The following is a 17056-nucleotide window of genomic DNA, read 5'->3' on the forward strand; positions in this document are numbered from 1 at the left end:
TAAGTGATTTGTTACCCAACTGTGCTCACCTATTCTGTGGTACTTTTTGTTTACATGCATCCTGCTGTTTCTTTGTAGTGTTACAGAGCAATGAATGTGCCATCACGGTTAAGATCCAGCCGCCTTTTTTTTTTTTTTTCCCCCAGATGTGTTATTACCTGGTTTTGACCAGGTATCTGAATATGGATTCATTCTACTGAATTTTATTTATCTTTATATATATATATATATATTGTTACACTTTTACAACTTAAATGATTGAGATCATCTAACAAATAATAATTTAATTCGCTTACTATCTCACCTACCTGGACAGGATGCCAATTCTTTGCAGTGATTTTATTTATCACCTGGCCCTATGTAAAGTAGTAATTAAACACACCAGCAAGTCCATCTCTTAATAGTTCGAAAAAATCTGGAGTGGCTTAATCAAAGTCCGGACTTAAATCCGATTGAGATCTTTAAACAGGCTGTTCATGCTTGAAAATCCGCCAACAATTCTGCATTGAAGAGTGGGCCAAAATTCCTCCACAGTGACGTGAAAGACAAACTGCAGTTCTTTTTTACATCAATAAATAAAAACACGCCTCCAAATGGCGCAGTGGTAAAGTGCTCGCCCCATCATCCGGAGACCGCTGGTTTGATTCCCGGGTGATGCTATAACCTCTCGCAGCTGGAGGTCTAGAGAGAGCTGATTGGCCGAGCTCTCTCAGAAGGGAAGGGATGAGAGGTACTTGTGGTTCGGAGGAAACACATGATATTCTTCGACCATCCCGGCTTTGTGGTAGTAGTAGCCTTAATGTCGGAACCCCCTAGTGACGAGGAGGAATTGGATACAACTTAAAATAGGGGAAAAATTAGGGAAAATTCCCCCCCAAAATTTGTAATAATAAATAAAATCACAATTTATCAACATCAACTGTTTGATGATCTTAATCATTTAAGCATGACAACGTGTCAAATATTTAAAGAAAAAAAAATCAGTGTCAAAAAAAATAAATAATCACAGCACTGTACAAATTACTGAAGGTGAACAAATGACTGCATGAATAATATGGATTGCCAATTTGTTTATATTGACCGGATGCTTATTATCACTACCTTTTTTAAGTTCCAAACTAAAGAAGTAACCAGACAGCAGCTTCAAATCTGTTTAAAAAAGTTTGACATTATTTTGACATGGAAAATTCACTAATAAGAGTAAAAAAAAACCTACAGGCAGTTGGGATAGCAGATACTAACAGCTTGCTGCACAGAAGATCTGACAACACAGTACTTTCAAGACAAGCAAACAGAAAAAAATGTTCAAACCTGGAGAGATCTGAGCAATCTAAAAATATGTTGCAGGAAGCCTTCCTGTCTAACAAGCATTTGAACTATGTACTCTGTGATTGTCAGTGAAACGCTCTTTTGCGTCCTGTTACTCAGCACAAAACTGTTGACCTCGTGGGTTAAATAATCTGCCATTCATGCCACTTTCTCGCTTCTCACATCAGCCCTTAATTATTCCTTCTCACACATGAATGATCGCCAGCGTAGAATGCCTTTGTCGAGACTCCTGTAATTATTATCTTCAACTATTCCTGCTAAAATAGCCTAATGAGGAAGACTGCTTCTTTGGATTGCACAAAATGAACAAAAACAACCTTCAGCTACTTTGTTTCAAATCTGAGATGTTATATTTAAAGTAGATACTGAATTAATATAAATCAAAGATACAGTAGGATGCATATGCCTGCATACCCGTGCTTTATATCAACTGTTGGTAAAAGAAAGGTACACATCTGATGGGAACCTGGTGACAAGAATCCTGACAGGTGACAAGGTTCTTATTAAAAAGGCGTCACTTCCTGCTTCACTATATGAACCACTTGAGCATATGGTCAGTCTAGTACATAAGCCCCTTCTCCAGGAGGGTTTCACATACCACATATTTAAATTACCACCCAGTGATACCTCAATGTCAAAGGGATGAATATAGAAGCATACACTACCATCTTTGGAGTTCTCTACCACCTACCCACAGACACACACACACACACACACACAGAAATTCATTTGCATAAACACTGGTAGATGATGCTCTGAGAAAACTCTTCGAGATCCCAAAAATGTGCACTTGACTTTCCTTTCGACATCCGGCCAATCATAACCAATATGGCTTCTCACAGGTCAACTGAACAACACTGATAATACCAATAGTAAAATGGTGACATGACATTATGGCCACCCAAGGCTCACCCATGCCCGCTGGGAAAAAATGCCAGCCCACCCAGTCTGATCCCACATAAAAGCCAACGCATCACAAATTGCCAAAAAAATGTCAAGGCAGCCGATCTGGCCTTCAAACTCCAACTCTAATCAAGCACGCATGGGATGCTGCAGACACACAAGTCTAACCCATGGAGGCCCCACCCTGCAACCCTTAGCACGCAGGAGACACCAGGAGACGTCCTGCGGAGTGGAGCCCCAATGGGCCAGAGCCACCTAGGTGGCACAAAGAGAACCCAAACGTACTGTAGGTTGTTTTAATGTTAATGGTTGGAATGTTTAAGTGATCACTGTACTCCATATGTTTAGACACTAATAATAAACAGATAAAAATACAAATATGAATAGAAGGCACGACAATTTTTTCATGTTTGCTTTTTAATGTTTAATGGGGGGAGTTTAAAACAGTTTTCTCTGTGCGATAGAGCTAAGTCATTTAATTATTATCATTTGTCGTTCGATTTTTTTTCAATCCAAAATCTATTCACACATTTTTTAATTATCTAGCTAAACTTTTCAAAGGCTAAACAAGCTTTTACAGAAAATAGAAACTCTTTCATCTTCCGCATCTCACATTTTGTGAGAGTATTGTTTTCTTCTTCTTTTGGTTTTATGATGTGGTTGGTGAAATACCACCACCTACTGGATTGGAGTGTGCAGCAGAAGAGGCGTGACATTTAAACATTACACCGTTTCAATGCTTATTAGAAAGCTCTGGTAGTTTTTAATACTTTAAAACGTATAAGAAATTAAATAACCAGACAGTAAGCAGTACTGATACTGAATAAAAAAAAATACATAATAACCAAAAATTGACCTGAATCTGTAGACTACTTGTGATTCGCAGCTCTTTGCGTTCACTGGTGAACCAAATCAAAACCAGCATAACTAAGGATTATACAGGGTGATTCAGTCAAAAGAGGCTGCTAATATTCTGTAATAACTCTCGCCAGAAACAAAGTAACCTGAACCAAGCTACGTACAATGTGCTCCTCAGTATATGGAGTTTCGTGCACGCCTGGATGCCTCCGAGTCGGACCGATAAGGTAGCAACATTTAACGCCGTACCCCTTTAGTCAATTACTTAGTGGTATGGTGGTGTACAGTAATAAGTGGCGCGCCTTTATAGTTCGAACATATTGGGTCACCAATTCGTTTAAGCAACGTCAGTGTGAATTTAGAGAGAAATATGTCATTAAAAGAGTTATTCAGAGGGTGGTATGGAAACTGAATACAACGGGATCATTGCAAATTTGTAATGTAATGCGATCGATGCAATACATACGTCAAGGTACGTAGCGTATTTTTTTGCTTCATCATAGCGAGAGTTATTACAGAATATTCAGAGCCATTTTTCGACCTCATTACCCTGTACAGCACCTGAAATCAACTAATAGTTCTTCTTTAACAATATAAAACTGATAAGTACTAGCATCTCAATGACTGCTGAGAAGAAACAAAAAAAGACAAACAGTAGGATGACCCAGATGAAGAAATGGAGAGGAAAGTAAATAAAAAAAAAAAGATAAAAAGGAGAGCCATTATGGAGGAAATTACCAGAGCAAATTGCTTTGATTATGTGAATTTGTAGACTTTAAACTGCTCTAGCATGACACAGAAGGGGCATTACATACTGTAGTTAATGAAAAGGTAGCTTCTGTGGGCTGTAAATAAAGAAAAAAAATACCCAACATGACCAGCAGAGGAAATTGTGCTTCAAAAATAGAAATTTGCTTCCCCAGATGAGACGTTTATTACAGCATGGCAGGCGTGAAACACTGTTCCATGTGGCAAAAGATAAAACCACGTTGGAACGGAGGGCAGGTTATAATTTACAATAGAAAATATGCCAAAGAGATGAGAACGGAGCAGAATACATTAGAATATTTAATTAGGAATGCATAAGTGTCCAATTACCTGAGTGTGCCTGAAATGGAGTATCCAACAGTGTTAATAGGAAGTATTTTAATATCTCCTAAAATTCTAATATGCTAATAATTGTTCCCTTCAGCAAACTGCCTGCAAAGCATCTTAATGAATATAGAAAAAAATGTAAAAAAAATCCTGCCACCACAGTGGGATGTTTCTGTTTCTGTCATCAGTAGGATACTCTGCTTCAAAGAGCACTGCTTCAAAATTCGATGCGTGAATACAGCCTGATTTGTGCCATATGAAAAGCGCGTGCAGAAGGACGATAGACGTTATGGTGAATTTCCCCAACATACCATGAGAGCATTTGCTGTCCATTTGAACATTTTCATTGCACATTAATTGAAGACTTGGATCACATGTACTGAACATCTTAGCATTAGTCTCGAGGAAATTTATCTTACCTGTAATGTGCAGGAGTGCAAGCCAGAACCAGGGATATATGATATGCATTGATCAACCAGAACTTTGATAGCACCACCAAGTATAGTGGATAACACTGATGACCAATCAATTACCAGTAAAATGATGACAAGATCGAAGGCACCCATGTCCCATTTATGCCTGCGAGGATCGAAGGTCAGCCCGTCCTGTCCAAACCCACAGAAAAGCCAATGCACAAAGAACGAAAGGTATCAGAACACCCAGAGCATTATAACGTGCCATGTATGGGACTTAGAGGAGGTAAAGAGTTGAAGGTTTCCCAATTCAAAAGTAGACTCAAGACGCATCTCTTTAATCTGGCATACGCGTAACTCATCCCATAACCTCATACTCCAGTACACCTATCCTGAATGGCAACTACGCCAATTCTCTCCATCTTTTCTGTATTTTTCTACCCATCCCGAGGCATCTGGAGATTGTGCCAGCTTTAGTAGACAAAGGCATCTTGAGAAGGACCTGCTTCAGCTAGATTCTGCTTTATGATGGCTGGAGCTACACATCCTGCTCCTGTGCTTCCAGTGATCCAGACGCCATCTGCCCTCTGCACCTACTGCTGAACTTAATCTACACAACTTCTGTTATATTGAACTTTCACCTGCACAACACACATGATGTTATTTCTATCTGTTATCACCCAGATGAGGATGGGTTCCCTGTTGAGTCTGGTTCCTCTCAAGGTTTCTTCCTATTGCCATCTCAGGGAGTTTTTCCTTGCCACTGTCGCCGTCACCCTTGGCTTGCTCATCAGAGACATTTCATTCATCATTCATTCATTTCATTATTATCTAGACACATTTTTCCCACACATACACACTTCCAAATATTTTCTTTTCTTTTCTAGAAAAAAAAAAAAGTTAATTTTTTTTTTTTTTTTTTTTTTTTGAAGCTGCTTTGAGACAATGAACATTGTTAAAAGCGCTATATAAATAAAATTGAATTGAATTGAATTGAAGGTTGTTGACCCAGCCTCCAAATTCCCCAGATCTTAATGTGATAAACCATAAAATGCACCAGACAAACAAGTCCAATTCTTTTTCTTATAGAATCAAGCCCTTAGAACAACATGCTCTTCCATCTTAAAACATCAAACGTCATAGTCTGGGATCTGTATGTTTGAGACAAGAAACGAAAATACCTCATCATAAAGGCGTAAAAATACCCCCACTGCTACTATTTCAGCTGCTTTTTAACACTGCGACGTCAAATATATCACTTGAGCATTTTAGATACTCAACAACTTGCCAGGGCTGACATTGTAGGCTGATTCAGGATTGCCTGATGCATACTGATAAAGTTCAACTCTGCTTGTTATCCACATTCGTTGCAAAACCAACCAAAAAAAAAAACAAGCACGTCTTGGCTGGACTACTATATGCAAATGCAGAAAATGTGCGAATTTGTGAATGAATGGATGAATGTTTTGATGTATTATCACATTAAAAAGGCGCTTACAGATACACACGACTCATGGCTGACTCATAAGCACATTCGCTCACACACATACACTAATATTACAGACTCCAGATCTCCAAGATGAACCTGTCCAGAGCTCACATGTCCTTGGTCAACAGAAGAACGAGAGTAAAAAAAAAATGGACAAAAGGATGCAAGCGGCGTATGATTATGAGGATGATGAAAGAAGCTGTAGGACGAGGCAGACAAAAAGCATGCAATAAAAAAAGAATGGGAGTGAGAAACGATTAAACCAATGCTAGGATGGGACAATCCAAGCATGGAATGAAATCCCAAACACCTATGAAATTCTGAAATAGATCTTTCTGATGACAGATCTTTTCTCAGGAGGACACTGACTGATGAACTGCCTTATACAGGTTTCCATGATAAGGAAAACACCCTAGCACAGTGAATGAATCATACCACCATCTCCTCCATGCATCCTCCATTTACGAGAGCTGAGAGTGGCCTGCCGTGTCATGTGCGAGGACAAGCTATAGGGGGAAAGGCTTAGCGGTGAAGTTCAGGAAAAGTGTGGGTTTGTGCAGTTCACGCAGATATGACTGCCACATGGAGAATATGTCTTTAAAAAGAAGTCCTCGTTCGCTAATTCGTGGAAACTTGGGGCCCAACGCGCATTAGACAACAGCTGGAAGCCATCGTTGCCACCTCTTACTGAGGGTCTGCTTATTTAAAGCATTACATATGGAGTCCAGATGGTGGACCATAGCAGAATGTATTTCTAACTCAAATAGGTTTGTAAACCTTGAAATATTTTTTTAACCTTTTAAACATTAACTTTCACAAATAGTACTATCCATGTGTGCAGCGCAGGTTTAAACTGTACAGCCCCTAAAGAGACGTTAAGTACAAATACAAGAAAGAAAAAAAAACATCTCCTTAATCATTAAGAAGGAATAAAAGGATCTTGTAAAACCTAGAGTATTTCCAGGTCTTTTAAACTGGGCTTGACGGAATAGGTCAGGTTTTTTCAAGTCTGTCTTAAAACAAAATTGGGGTGCATTTACACATCATCGTTACAACTTTTCCGGCTTTGCTCCAAACATGAAGTTTGTCACCCAGAAAGCGAGTACAATATAAGTAACTGGAGCCAAATTCCCAACTCTCGTTTCGTGCAAAAATGCATTCCAAAACTCAGCTGAGGCTCGTATATACTGTAGCTTCTGAAGTAAAGCTAAACAGAAGTAATTACGATATTTCTTTCTCTTATTTCCCTCAAGCGGCTCAAGAACTGCTATAGTACTGTGCAAAAGTCTTGGCCCCCATATTATCTTTATTATATATGTTTATCATGTCTGCATCATTAATGTATGTACAAAATTATTCACTATTTTTAAATATAAGTTGGGTTATAACCTGGGCTACTGGGATTTGCATGAAAACAGAAAGTGTGACAAGGTTACCAAAAGAACTTATATTCTGTAAATGCAGTTTTACTTACAGTACAGTACTGTGCAAAAGTCTTGAGCACATATTTAAAAAATGCCATAAGCGAAGATGCCTTTAAAAATATTTTTACATGAAAGAAACTTCTATAAAGGTCACTAAAGAGTGATAAAATAAACACAGACAAGATCTGGTGTGAACACTCCTTGCTTAAAAAAAAAATATCAGCAGTGTTAAATAAAGAGCTGTTTGCATTTTTTATTTATTTATTTTTTAAGTAAAACAATTAGGAGGTTTTACTGAGCATGTTGGAGAATATGCCAAAGCTCTTCCGGTAACTTTATTACACTTGCTCCTTTATGTTTGCATGCAAAACCCAGGAGCCTACATTAGTTTTCTTCTGTTTCCATCTGAAAACTGGTCTGTAATGTAATATGCAACTGTAATATTGGTTATTTATTTATTTTTATTATTAATAATCCAGACAAGCTAAACATACTGTATATAACAAAATATGGCGCCTAAGACCTTTGCACAGCATCGTATAGGCCGAGGACTAACATTAACTTTTATAACTGACTAACTGATCTTATGTTACTTCCTGATGCCTGACATAAAATTTAACATCTATCAAAAACTTGACAATAGAGCTATCATGGTTAAGCGATGCATCAATCTTATCTGGTTTTCTTGTCTGATGCAAGCTCACTGCTGCAGACCTACAGTAGCATCTTCTAACCCCATTCTCCAAACTTCCGATCGCTCCCTTTCTCTCTCTCTCTCTCTCTCTCTCTCTCTCTTTCTCGCACTTCTGGAATGGAAATGTACATTTAGCGGGTTAAGTTCTAACTCCTTTCCAAATTTCCACCTTTCCAGCTGTTTGTCTCCTCTTCCCCTGACTCGTGCAATCACTTTCATTATGCAAATGGCCTAGATATGGGGTTCTCTTGAGGCGCATTTTAGCGTCTGCATACAAAACAGCCTGCATTCTCCTTCAATTAGAGAACCCAAGGTGTATCATCAAATGGGAAAAAAGGACAGATACCTCACATGACCTCAACATGCAAAATGTTTTCATCTGTTCTCCTTTAAGGTTTGAAGCATAAACCCTTCCGATGCCCATTAATGCTGATTGAAGTAAGTCAGCCAATCAGCATGCAGTAAGATCCTTGATGGACAGTTAACATGCATGACCAGAATAGTCTAGACATCCGTTTCTCATATGTATGCTCACGCATCGCGACATGGTGTCTGCTTTGATCTCTTTATGCAACATTTGGCCTGGACCCTTAGTCTCAACATGACAAAATGTGCAAAAGTTGGCGTTCAGCCTCATCAAGCTACCTAAGCACCTTGTCATAAGTGTGTGCAGCAGCATGGGGCAGACATGTCAAACAAGGGAAGTCAGGGAAACAATATAAATTAGATAAGGAGAGGAGAGCATCTAAAAAAAAAGAAAAGAAAGACGTATAAACACACATACTGAGATCTCTGCCAGGCCCTACTAACTCTTTATTACTCTTCTGCATCGCTCCCAGCAGGCAGTAGAGTAATAGAGAGGAGGCACCATACAACTCCGCCATGCACCTTGTCTGTTTGTGTTAGAATGCAGAATAGAGGGAGTGAGCAAAAAGGATGCAGGGTTTGAACGATTTAAGGTTAAGATTTATTGTTTCCTTCTCTCCCCTTCCTGGCCCACTCTATCATGCCATTGCTAGCCAAGCCAGGGCCGCTGCGCTCGCTTTTGCTTCTGTTTCTGCTTCTGCCACTGCTGAAGCATTTCAAATAGAATTTCAAAGCAGTTTCAGCTTACAGTAACCTTACTCGATACCAATAATCCCAAATCAGAGTATTGAGGAGACGTCACCCTCTAGAGACTCACAGTAACAGGATTCCTCTTTAGCAGAAAACAGTAGACATACAGTATACACCACTGTATAAAGGAGTAGTCTGCTGCTGCATGGGCCAAAACATTTTAAAAAATCTCTAGGCTGGAGCTACTGTATGTCTGTTGAAAGAACAATACAGTTTTCAGAATATTAGGGGGCGGAGTTAATTTAACAAGCCTGTAAAATGCAAATAGAAATGAATCTACTGTACCCAAATCCAGGGTCTGATCTAAACTAAATGGTTTAAAACCCATTTGAAATGATTTTAGATGATCATCAGGATGCAAAACTCTCTATTATCTCTGTGTGGCATACTCCCTCCCCTGTCAATCACGATGACACCAGCCATTTAGGGCTTTCTGTGAGGCCATGATGCATGTTGAAGAGTTTGGTTACACTGCCTGTAAAAATGTGCTCAACTGGCTTCACGAATCTTGAAGGAAACATGTGTTAGCCTTCACCCTCTCCAGTTGGGAGTTTTTGTGCGGTAAGAAGAGCTGGCTGGTGGGTGGAAACGGGCAAGTGGCCAAATTGCCGGGGGAACTGCATAGGGTACGGGGGAGTTGATTAATATATTATATAAAAAAATGAGCGCACATACTTTATACCATCACCAGCCACTTCATTACGTATACTTTGCTAATACTGGATCGGACCCGATTTTAAATTTAGAACAACCTTAATTCTTCTTGGCACAGATTCAACGAGGTGCTGGAAACAATCCTTAGAGAGGTTTTAGTCCATATTGACGTGATAGAATCACGCAGTTGCTGCAGATTTGCCTGAATGTGCATCCATGATGGGAGTCTAGTGTTCACCCATATCCCAAAGGTGCTCTATTGGATTGAAATCTGGTGACCGTGAAAGCAATTTGAGTACAGTGAGCTCATTGTCATGTTCAAGAAACCAGTTTCTCTTTGTGACATGACACACCCTGTAGTCATAAAGGGATGGACATTGTCATGGACGAACCTAGTATACCACTGAGCCAGAGTATAGAAACAAATCTATTGTGAAATCACAGCTTGTCAGACCAGGCAACATTTTTCCAATCTTCTATTGTCCAGTTGTGGTGAGCCCATGAGTATTGTAGCCTGTTCTTAGCTAACAGGAGTGGCCTTCTGGTGTGGTCTTCTCCTGTGTAGCCATCTCCTTCAGGGTTTGACTTTTTGTGCATTCAGACATAATCTTCGGTATACCTTGGATGCAATGAGATGTTATTCGAGTTACTGTTGCCTTTCTATTAGCTTGCACCAGACTGGTTATTCTGACCTACAGGATCAACAAGGCATTTTCACCCAGAGATCTGCCGCTAACTGGAAATTTTCTATTTTACTAGATATAGTTGTGCATGAAAATTCTAGTAGATCAGCAATTTGAGAAATACTCAAACCAGCCTGTCTAGCACTTAGAATCAAGGCATAATCAAAGTCACCAAAGTCACCATCCTTATTCTAATGTCCGGTTTGAACTTCAGAATTTAAAAAATATAGTAATACAGACTGTTAATAAGTTAATGAGTAAATAAATATATATATATCTATAAATATTCAGAATATGTAAAGAAATAATGTCTGGTAAATAATTATCACTGTCTTAGGAGATCAATTTCTCCATGCATAAATCAACACTTGGACTTGGAAAAGTCTTGCGCTCATCAATATCGCGGTAATCAGTCTCGAGAACACAAAACTTAATTGCCTTCGTCTAGAAACGAGACAGTCTAAAATATTATCCTATAAAAAATCTCTACTCGAGTTGCACATACTGTAGAGAGTGACCTCCAGGCTTCCGAGTCGCCCTCATTAGCCTAGAGCATGCCGAATGACCCTTAGACCCTTTGACTGTGCGCTCACTGAAGTGTTCCAGCAGCTTACAGAAATAGCACTCAACATTTCATCATCTTGTGGAACGAATAACTGTCATGCATTGTAATTACAGTAATTAAATTTAACACAACATCCCAGAAGCCCTCTCTCTCTCTCCTCCCCTCCCCTCCCCTCCTTCAGTGTACCTTCGACGGCTTTGATACATCAGTAAGCCAGCGGTTGGAGCTGTGACTCAAAACAGCTGAAACACTAAAAAAAAAAAACTGATTACAGTTTCCACAGGCGATGTGAAACGGGACCCCATGAGATCTATGAGAAGAGTTTCTAAAGCCGGGGACAAACGCCTGTCTAGAAACAAAGGAAGAACGGATGAAGGAATTTTCTTTTTGAATAGCCGACACAGGCTTGAGATAGTCCCTTGATGCCCAGGCAAGAGTCAGGCCATGTCAAAAATGCATAGGCGTGAATGTCAACTGGATTGGTTTCTATACTCTGGCTCAGTGGCAGATCTGTGCCCGTGTCTTCTTATGTAGGTTATGACCCATAATTTCAAAAATCTCTCTTTTTCAAATGTCAGTAACCAATATTTATTTTTTTCTCCTGAAATGGACTTGCGAGCTCTGGTCAAAGCAGGCAATAGATTCCACTATCTCTCTACCCTTTTCACTGCCCTGGATGATGCTTTTACCTTTTTTTTTGTACACTAACTCTACAAAAGTTAACAAAAATAGATTTTTTTTGTAGATAAAACTTCAGAACTTCAATCTCAAAGCACCAAACCTGAAGCTTTCTATCAACATGGTGCACCTACGGCATCCTGACACGTGCCAGGTTCCAAATCCACAAAATAATAAAAAAAAGAACAAGTCTGATTTTTGGCTCCTTTTTCTGAAAAATCAATGATAGAAAAAAGATTTAATTAAGATAAGCCAGCAGGAATAATTAATTCTGCATGTCTCATGTCATCAAGAAGGCAGCAATCGATGAATAAATTAGGCTGCGTGAGCTGTACCTATATTATATTATTTATATATCTATAATTTTATTGCATTTGTTTTTTTGACGAAGAAGTGATAGAAGCTTTTTGAAGCGAGAAAAGTTTGGCAGGTTCTCTGAACAGTCTTCTATTAAGAGCACAGCTCAAGTGTGTGCAAACACCTCTTAGTCCAAGATCAAGTCACTTTTCAATTCAAACATCCATTATGGTGGCAGGTACAATGTAGCCCCTGAGGAGGGGGACACTAACTGTGACAAATGCCAAATGGGAGGCTGATTTCTGAGCGAACGCACTCATTACAGCGAGCAGAGATGTGTGGCAGACAGCGGGAAGCTGGAGGAGGACTCGAGTTACCAAGTCCCTGTCATTGCTTCACAATGTGGCCTAATTTAAAGGCAGTTGTGACAATGTAGGGTGGCCTGTTGCCACAGGCTATGTAACAACTCCACTACGCAGATTTCATTAACTTGTAAAAGGGTTTTGCATACAGTGGAAGCATGATTAAAACCGATTATACAAAAAATAGTTTCGACTGATTAGATGAGGGGCATTTCACGAGCGCTGATAACAGAGCATTACAGCACTGGGACGTTTAACCATACATTTCACAGGTGTTCTAACGATCATTAATTACATTAATTTGTCTTCTTGTGTCTAAATTACCTCTGAACTGGCCATGCTGACGATGAACGTGAGCTACAAAGCTAATTAGCTTCTAACACAAGTCTGAATACCAAATCCCTGTCTATTTCCTGATCAAGGGCACTACTTGATGTATGGAACAAGGGACTATACACTGCACATTTAACGAAATGTTAAATAAATATTGTACAATTCCTAAGACTTGGGAAACAACTCCATGGTTTATTGTCGTACATATTAAGGGTAAGAATTATACACTACTTTAATTCCATTAATCCCATTCCCAGCTTCACTAGTTCCCAGTGGCGGAGGAATATTCGAGGTCATGCTGCCATACTGAATATTAGCACGGCTGTGATATCTTCGGCACCTGGATTAAAGTATATTCAATACAACAGCACTCTCTCTCTCGTGTGATATTGCTTAAAGAAAAAGGAAAGAACTACATGAAGACTGGCTCTCTTCCCAGGCTATAAATGATGCCATCACTGTGGTTTGCTAATGAGAGTTTAGTATAACATACGCAGCAGTTGGTAAAGGCTAAATCATAAACTTTGATCACGTTTGGAAAATTTACCCTTGAATCTTTACTCGAACAAATGCTGGTAAGCAAAAATGTGTCCAGGTGGACAGATTGTACAAACGTGCCAAGTGCAGACCGCACTCGACCTGACAGGTGGTGGCATTCAGAAAGCGAAATGCTATAATGGACTGGTATTAAAGGGAAAAAAAGCTACCCGACAACAGCAGTCCAACTGATCGCTCTTCATGGCTCTTTTACAATCTGCAAATGAGACGCGAGTGCCGGCAGTGTGTTCAGCCGAAGCCAATGACACCTCAGCTCGGAATATTTCAAAGATTTGGGCCAAGTCTTAATTCTGGCACGTTTCAAACTAGAGTTACATTAGTTTGAGGTGCTAATTGCAAACCAACATTTGTTTTTATCTTTAATAAGGTTTTTTTCTAAACGCCAGCTTAGTGACACAAAACAAATATAATTAACAGGGCTTCGTGCTGCCAAGTTGTTTTTTTTTCGTGGATGACCTTTATCGAGGCTCAAACTCCAAGAATCTGGCAGCTCTCTGTCTGTGAATCTCACTGTAGCTAGTGCCGCTTATCTCCGAAAGGCATAATGACAGTGGACAGAGGCGTCTCAGTCTTCCAGTCATGCGGCTACACTAATTAAAGGATGCTTTGTTACTTTGGTGGGTTTTAGCTAGTGATTAAATGCCGTGTATTGGACAGGACTTGGCTTTTAATTGCAGCTCAGCATACCATAAACTCCCTGCGTTATCAGGAGTCGGAGAAAGAAAACAACCACTGTTAACGTTGCACCATTAGGATGGAATCTCGTGCAAATAATATTGCAGCAACATCAATGTTTAACTTTGGGACTCTTGAATTAAAACTGCACAGACGTCCTTGGAATGAAGGGCATGCTCACTAGATCACTGGATTGTTCAAGTCTCATTCGCTTGACAGCTAATCTGGGCAGCCTTGCAACAAATGACACTAATATTTAATGATACGAGGTTTGAATCAGGGATACATCTAATTGGCTAACTGATCTCCTTCAGTGCATAATGTCCTCCGGACAGCTGTAGCCCCAGGCTAGAAAGAGAGACGGTAGAGAGAAAAAGGGAGAGGCTTTATGTGCAGCGTAAAGGACATAAGGCTTTCACAACTATTGGAAATGTAATTAAGTGCTAGCTGCAGCTTTTAAATGATCGACTAAGGCAGAAACAAACTGTGCCTTCTGGAGGGAGAAAAAAAAACATGAAATTTCCATACATCCATAATGAGCACTGTGATCAATAGTTCACAGTTAGGAAAGCATCAGGGGAGGATTGAGTTGATGTGCTTCATTCATTGATCCAATTTTTCTTCTCGGCCACTTATTATCATGCCAAGGAGGAGAAACGTCCGTGAACACAAAGGAGAAATAGGACTTTCGGTAAAAATAGAGTTTAAAATGGGGTTCACTTTATATTATAATAAAAATATGTAATAATAATTAAGTTAATAAATTAATAATAATAATAATAATAATAATTATTATTATTATTATTATTATTATTATTATTATAATGTACAGAAAATATCTGCATGACAGAAAAGAAAGCAGCATATTATATAAGCAACCACATGGCTAAACAAAAATGCCTTATAAAAAAAAAATAATAATAATAATAGTTAGTTTAATTTACTAAGTTTTACTAAGCATCCAGCAGAATCACCCACAGTTCTTCTGAGGACTTTGACTATTGAACCTGCTTCTTTTTTTGCCTGCAAAACCCAGCAGTTTCTTTTTTTTTTGCCTAGAAAGTAGTATACAGTATAATATGCTGCTCTCTTTTTTTCCCTTTACTTTTGTGATAGAATACTGATGTTTGAAAATCAGAAAAGTATTTATATTGACTAAATAATAAAGTCCTAAAAATGAAATATATACAATACAACACATTTTGTACTAAAAATCAAATTAAATTAAATTAAATTGAATGATGTAGATCAAAGTTAAGAATGTTTTACTGTGACAGGCTGCAAAGTGCCTAAAGATACAATGTAAAAAGCTCAGCTGCAATCTCATTTCCCCTCTTATCCACTCAGCATTCAGCATCACCGGCCAGTGATCAGTATACTAATCACCGGCCTGATCATCTGTCATCATCTGCACCTGTTTCTCACTGGTTCGTGCCCCAAATTAGACATTTTTTTAGGCCATAGGTCACTGTGTTGCTTAAGGAAAAAAAAAATCTGAAACTGGTCAGGTACAAGGACTGGCCTGAAATTCAAAGACAAAAAAAGTCCTTCAGGAAGCCCGGAGAACTATTCCTCAAAACTACATTAAAAATACAAAAAAAGTCTGTTTTTATGAAAGCAAAATATACAGGAATGAGGGGTGACTCAAGCCTTTCGCACAGTACTGTATGGGGGAATTTCTGCACAAGCTTTTCCTTTGCCTTGAAAGAAAGAACACACAACATCCTACCAAGCAGATGATTGCCCAATTTCAGGACAATTCCTATTCACTATTCACTCTCCAGCAGGAAATGTCAGCGGCCTGGTCTGCACTCGGATCATTAATAGCTTGTGTTTGTTGTTTATTAAGGCTCAAACTTCCTATTTCTGGCTTTGCCCGACAGGCACGATGAAGTCAGCGACGTCTGATCTTAACATGATCCATCTCCACAGCCGGCGGCGGGGGATTCAAATCTAATCCCCATTTCATCTAGTGCCACACATAAATATTCATCAACAGAAACCAGCTGTTTCCTCCATTTAGAGGGTTTGGAGAGAGAGAGCCACCATTTGCCAGTAATTTGTTGCTGTTTAATTAATGACTTTCTGTGCATGGCAGTAGCAAGAAACAATATTTCACTAAGGATGGAGATTTATACCGTCGGAAATAGGAGCGAGTGTTATGAGTGAACCTGTGTCTCTGAGGTACACTAGCCATGGATGTCACTGCCCAAAGCTAGCCTGTTTCTGAGACCCGGGACTAATCAAATAAGCCATAAATCCGAAATCAAAGCAGTCTGGTTTTTTTTTGTTTTGTTTTTTTTATCCTTTAGATTCATACAGTATGTCTATGTGACTTGCTAAACATTATGAAGAGCATCAGGGCTGAAGCTGAGATCATTATCATCCTAGGTGAAAACACTAAAGCAAATCAGAGAGGATCCCACTGAGGACTTACCATCAGGAGGTGGGATGTGCGGAGGGGTGGGAGGTTTGTCTGCAAAAGATAAAAAGAAAAAGACCGATTAGTGCATTAGTTAAGTGAAAGATATCAACACGTCCTAAAGGGTTGGCAAAGTCATCGTGGTGTTGGCTAACACCGCATGCAATCTTGGAGGAGGATAATGAGAAGCAAGGAGACTAAACCGGCTGAGAATAAAGGAGCAGAGATCACGAGCTGTCATTTACTTCTTCGCGAAGTCACAGGTGGTCGTGGCAGTGGTTTGGATCTGGAAACAGATGTGCGGGAATCTATGACTGTATTGCCAAAGATGTGATTTCAGGTATTCAAGTTTCATAACAGGTAGACTAGTGTGAGATTTTATTACACACAAGGAAAAAAAAAACAGGATGTTGAACTATAATATATGGTACAATAAAACAAGACTTTGGAAGAAGATAAAAGATAAAAAGAAATATAAAGTATTATATTGTGCTTTTATTCTTGCTAT

General features: G+C 39.2%; 1 protein-coding gene across 1 annotated transcript in view; it reads right to left on the reverse strand.

Annotated features, from left to right (window-relative positions):
* Nucleotides 1-17056, reverse strand: part of agrn (agrin) — a 255732-nt gene that overhangs the window by 135367 nt on the left and 103309 nt on the right. The window contains exon 4 of the mRNA XM_053483299.1: nucleotides 16564-16602. Within this exon, the coding sequence (XP_053339274.1) occupies nucleotides 16564-16602 (39 nt within the window). The remainder of the gene's footprint in view (nucleotides 1-16563; nucleotides 16603-17056) is intronic.

The sequence above is a fragment of the Clarias gariepinus genome, chromosome 22 (assembly GCF_024256425.1).
Source record: "Clarias gariepinus isolate MV-2021 ecotype Netherlands chromosome 22, CGAR_prim_01v2, whole genome shotgun sequence".
NCBI classification, from domain to species: Eukaryota; Metazoa; Chordata; class Actinopteri; order Siluriformes; family Clariidae; genus Clarias; species Clarias gariepinus.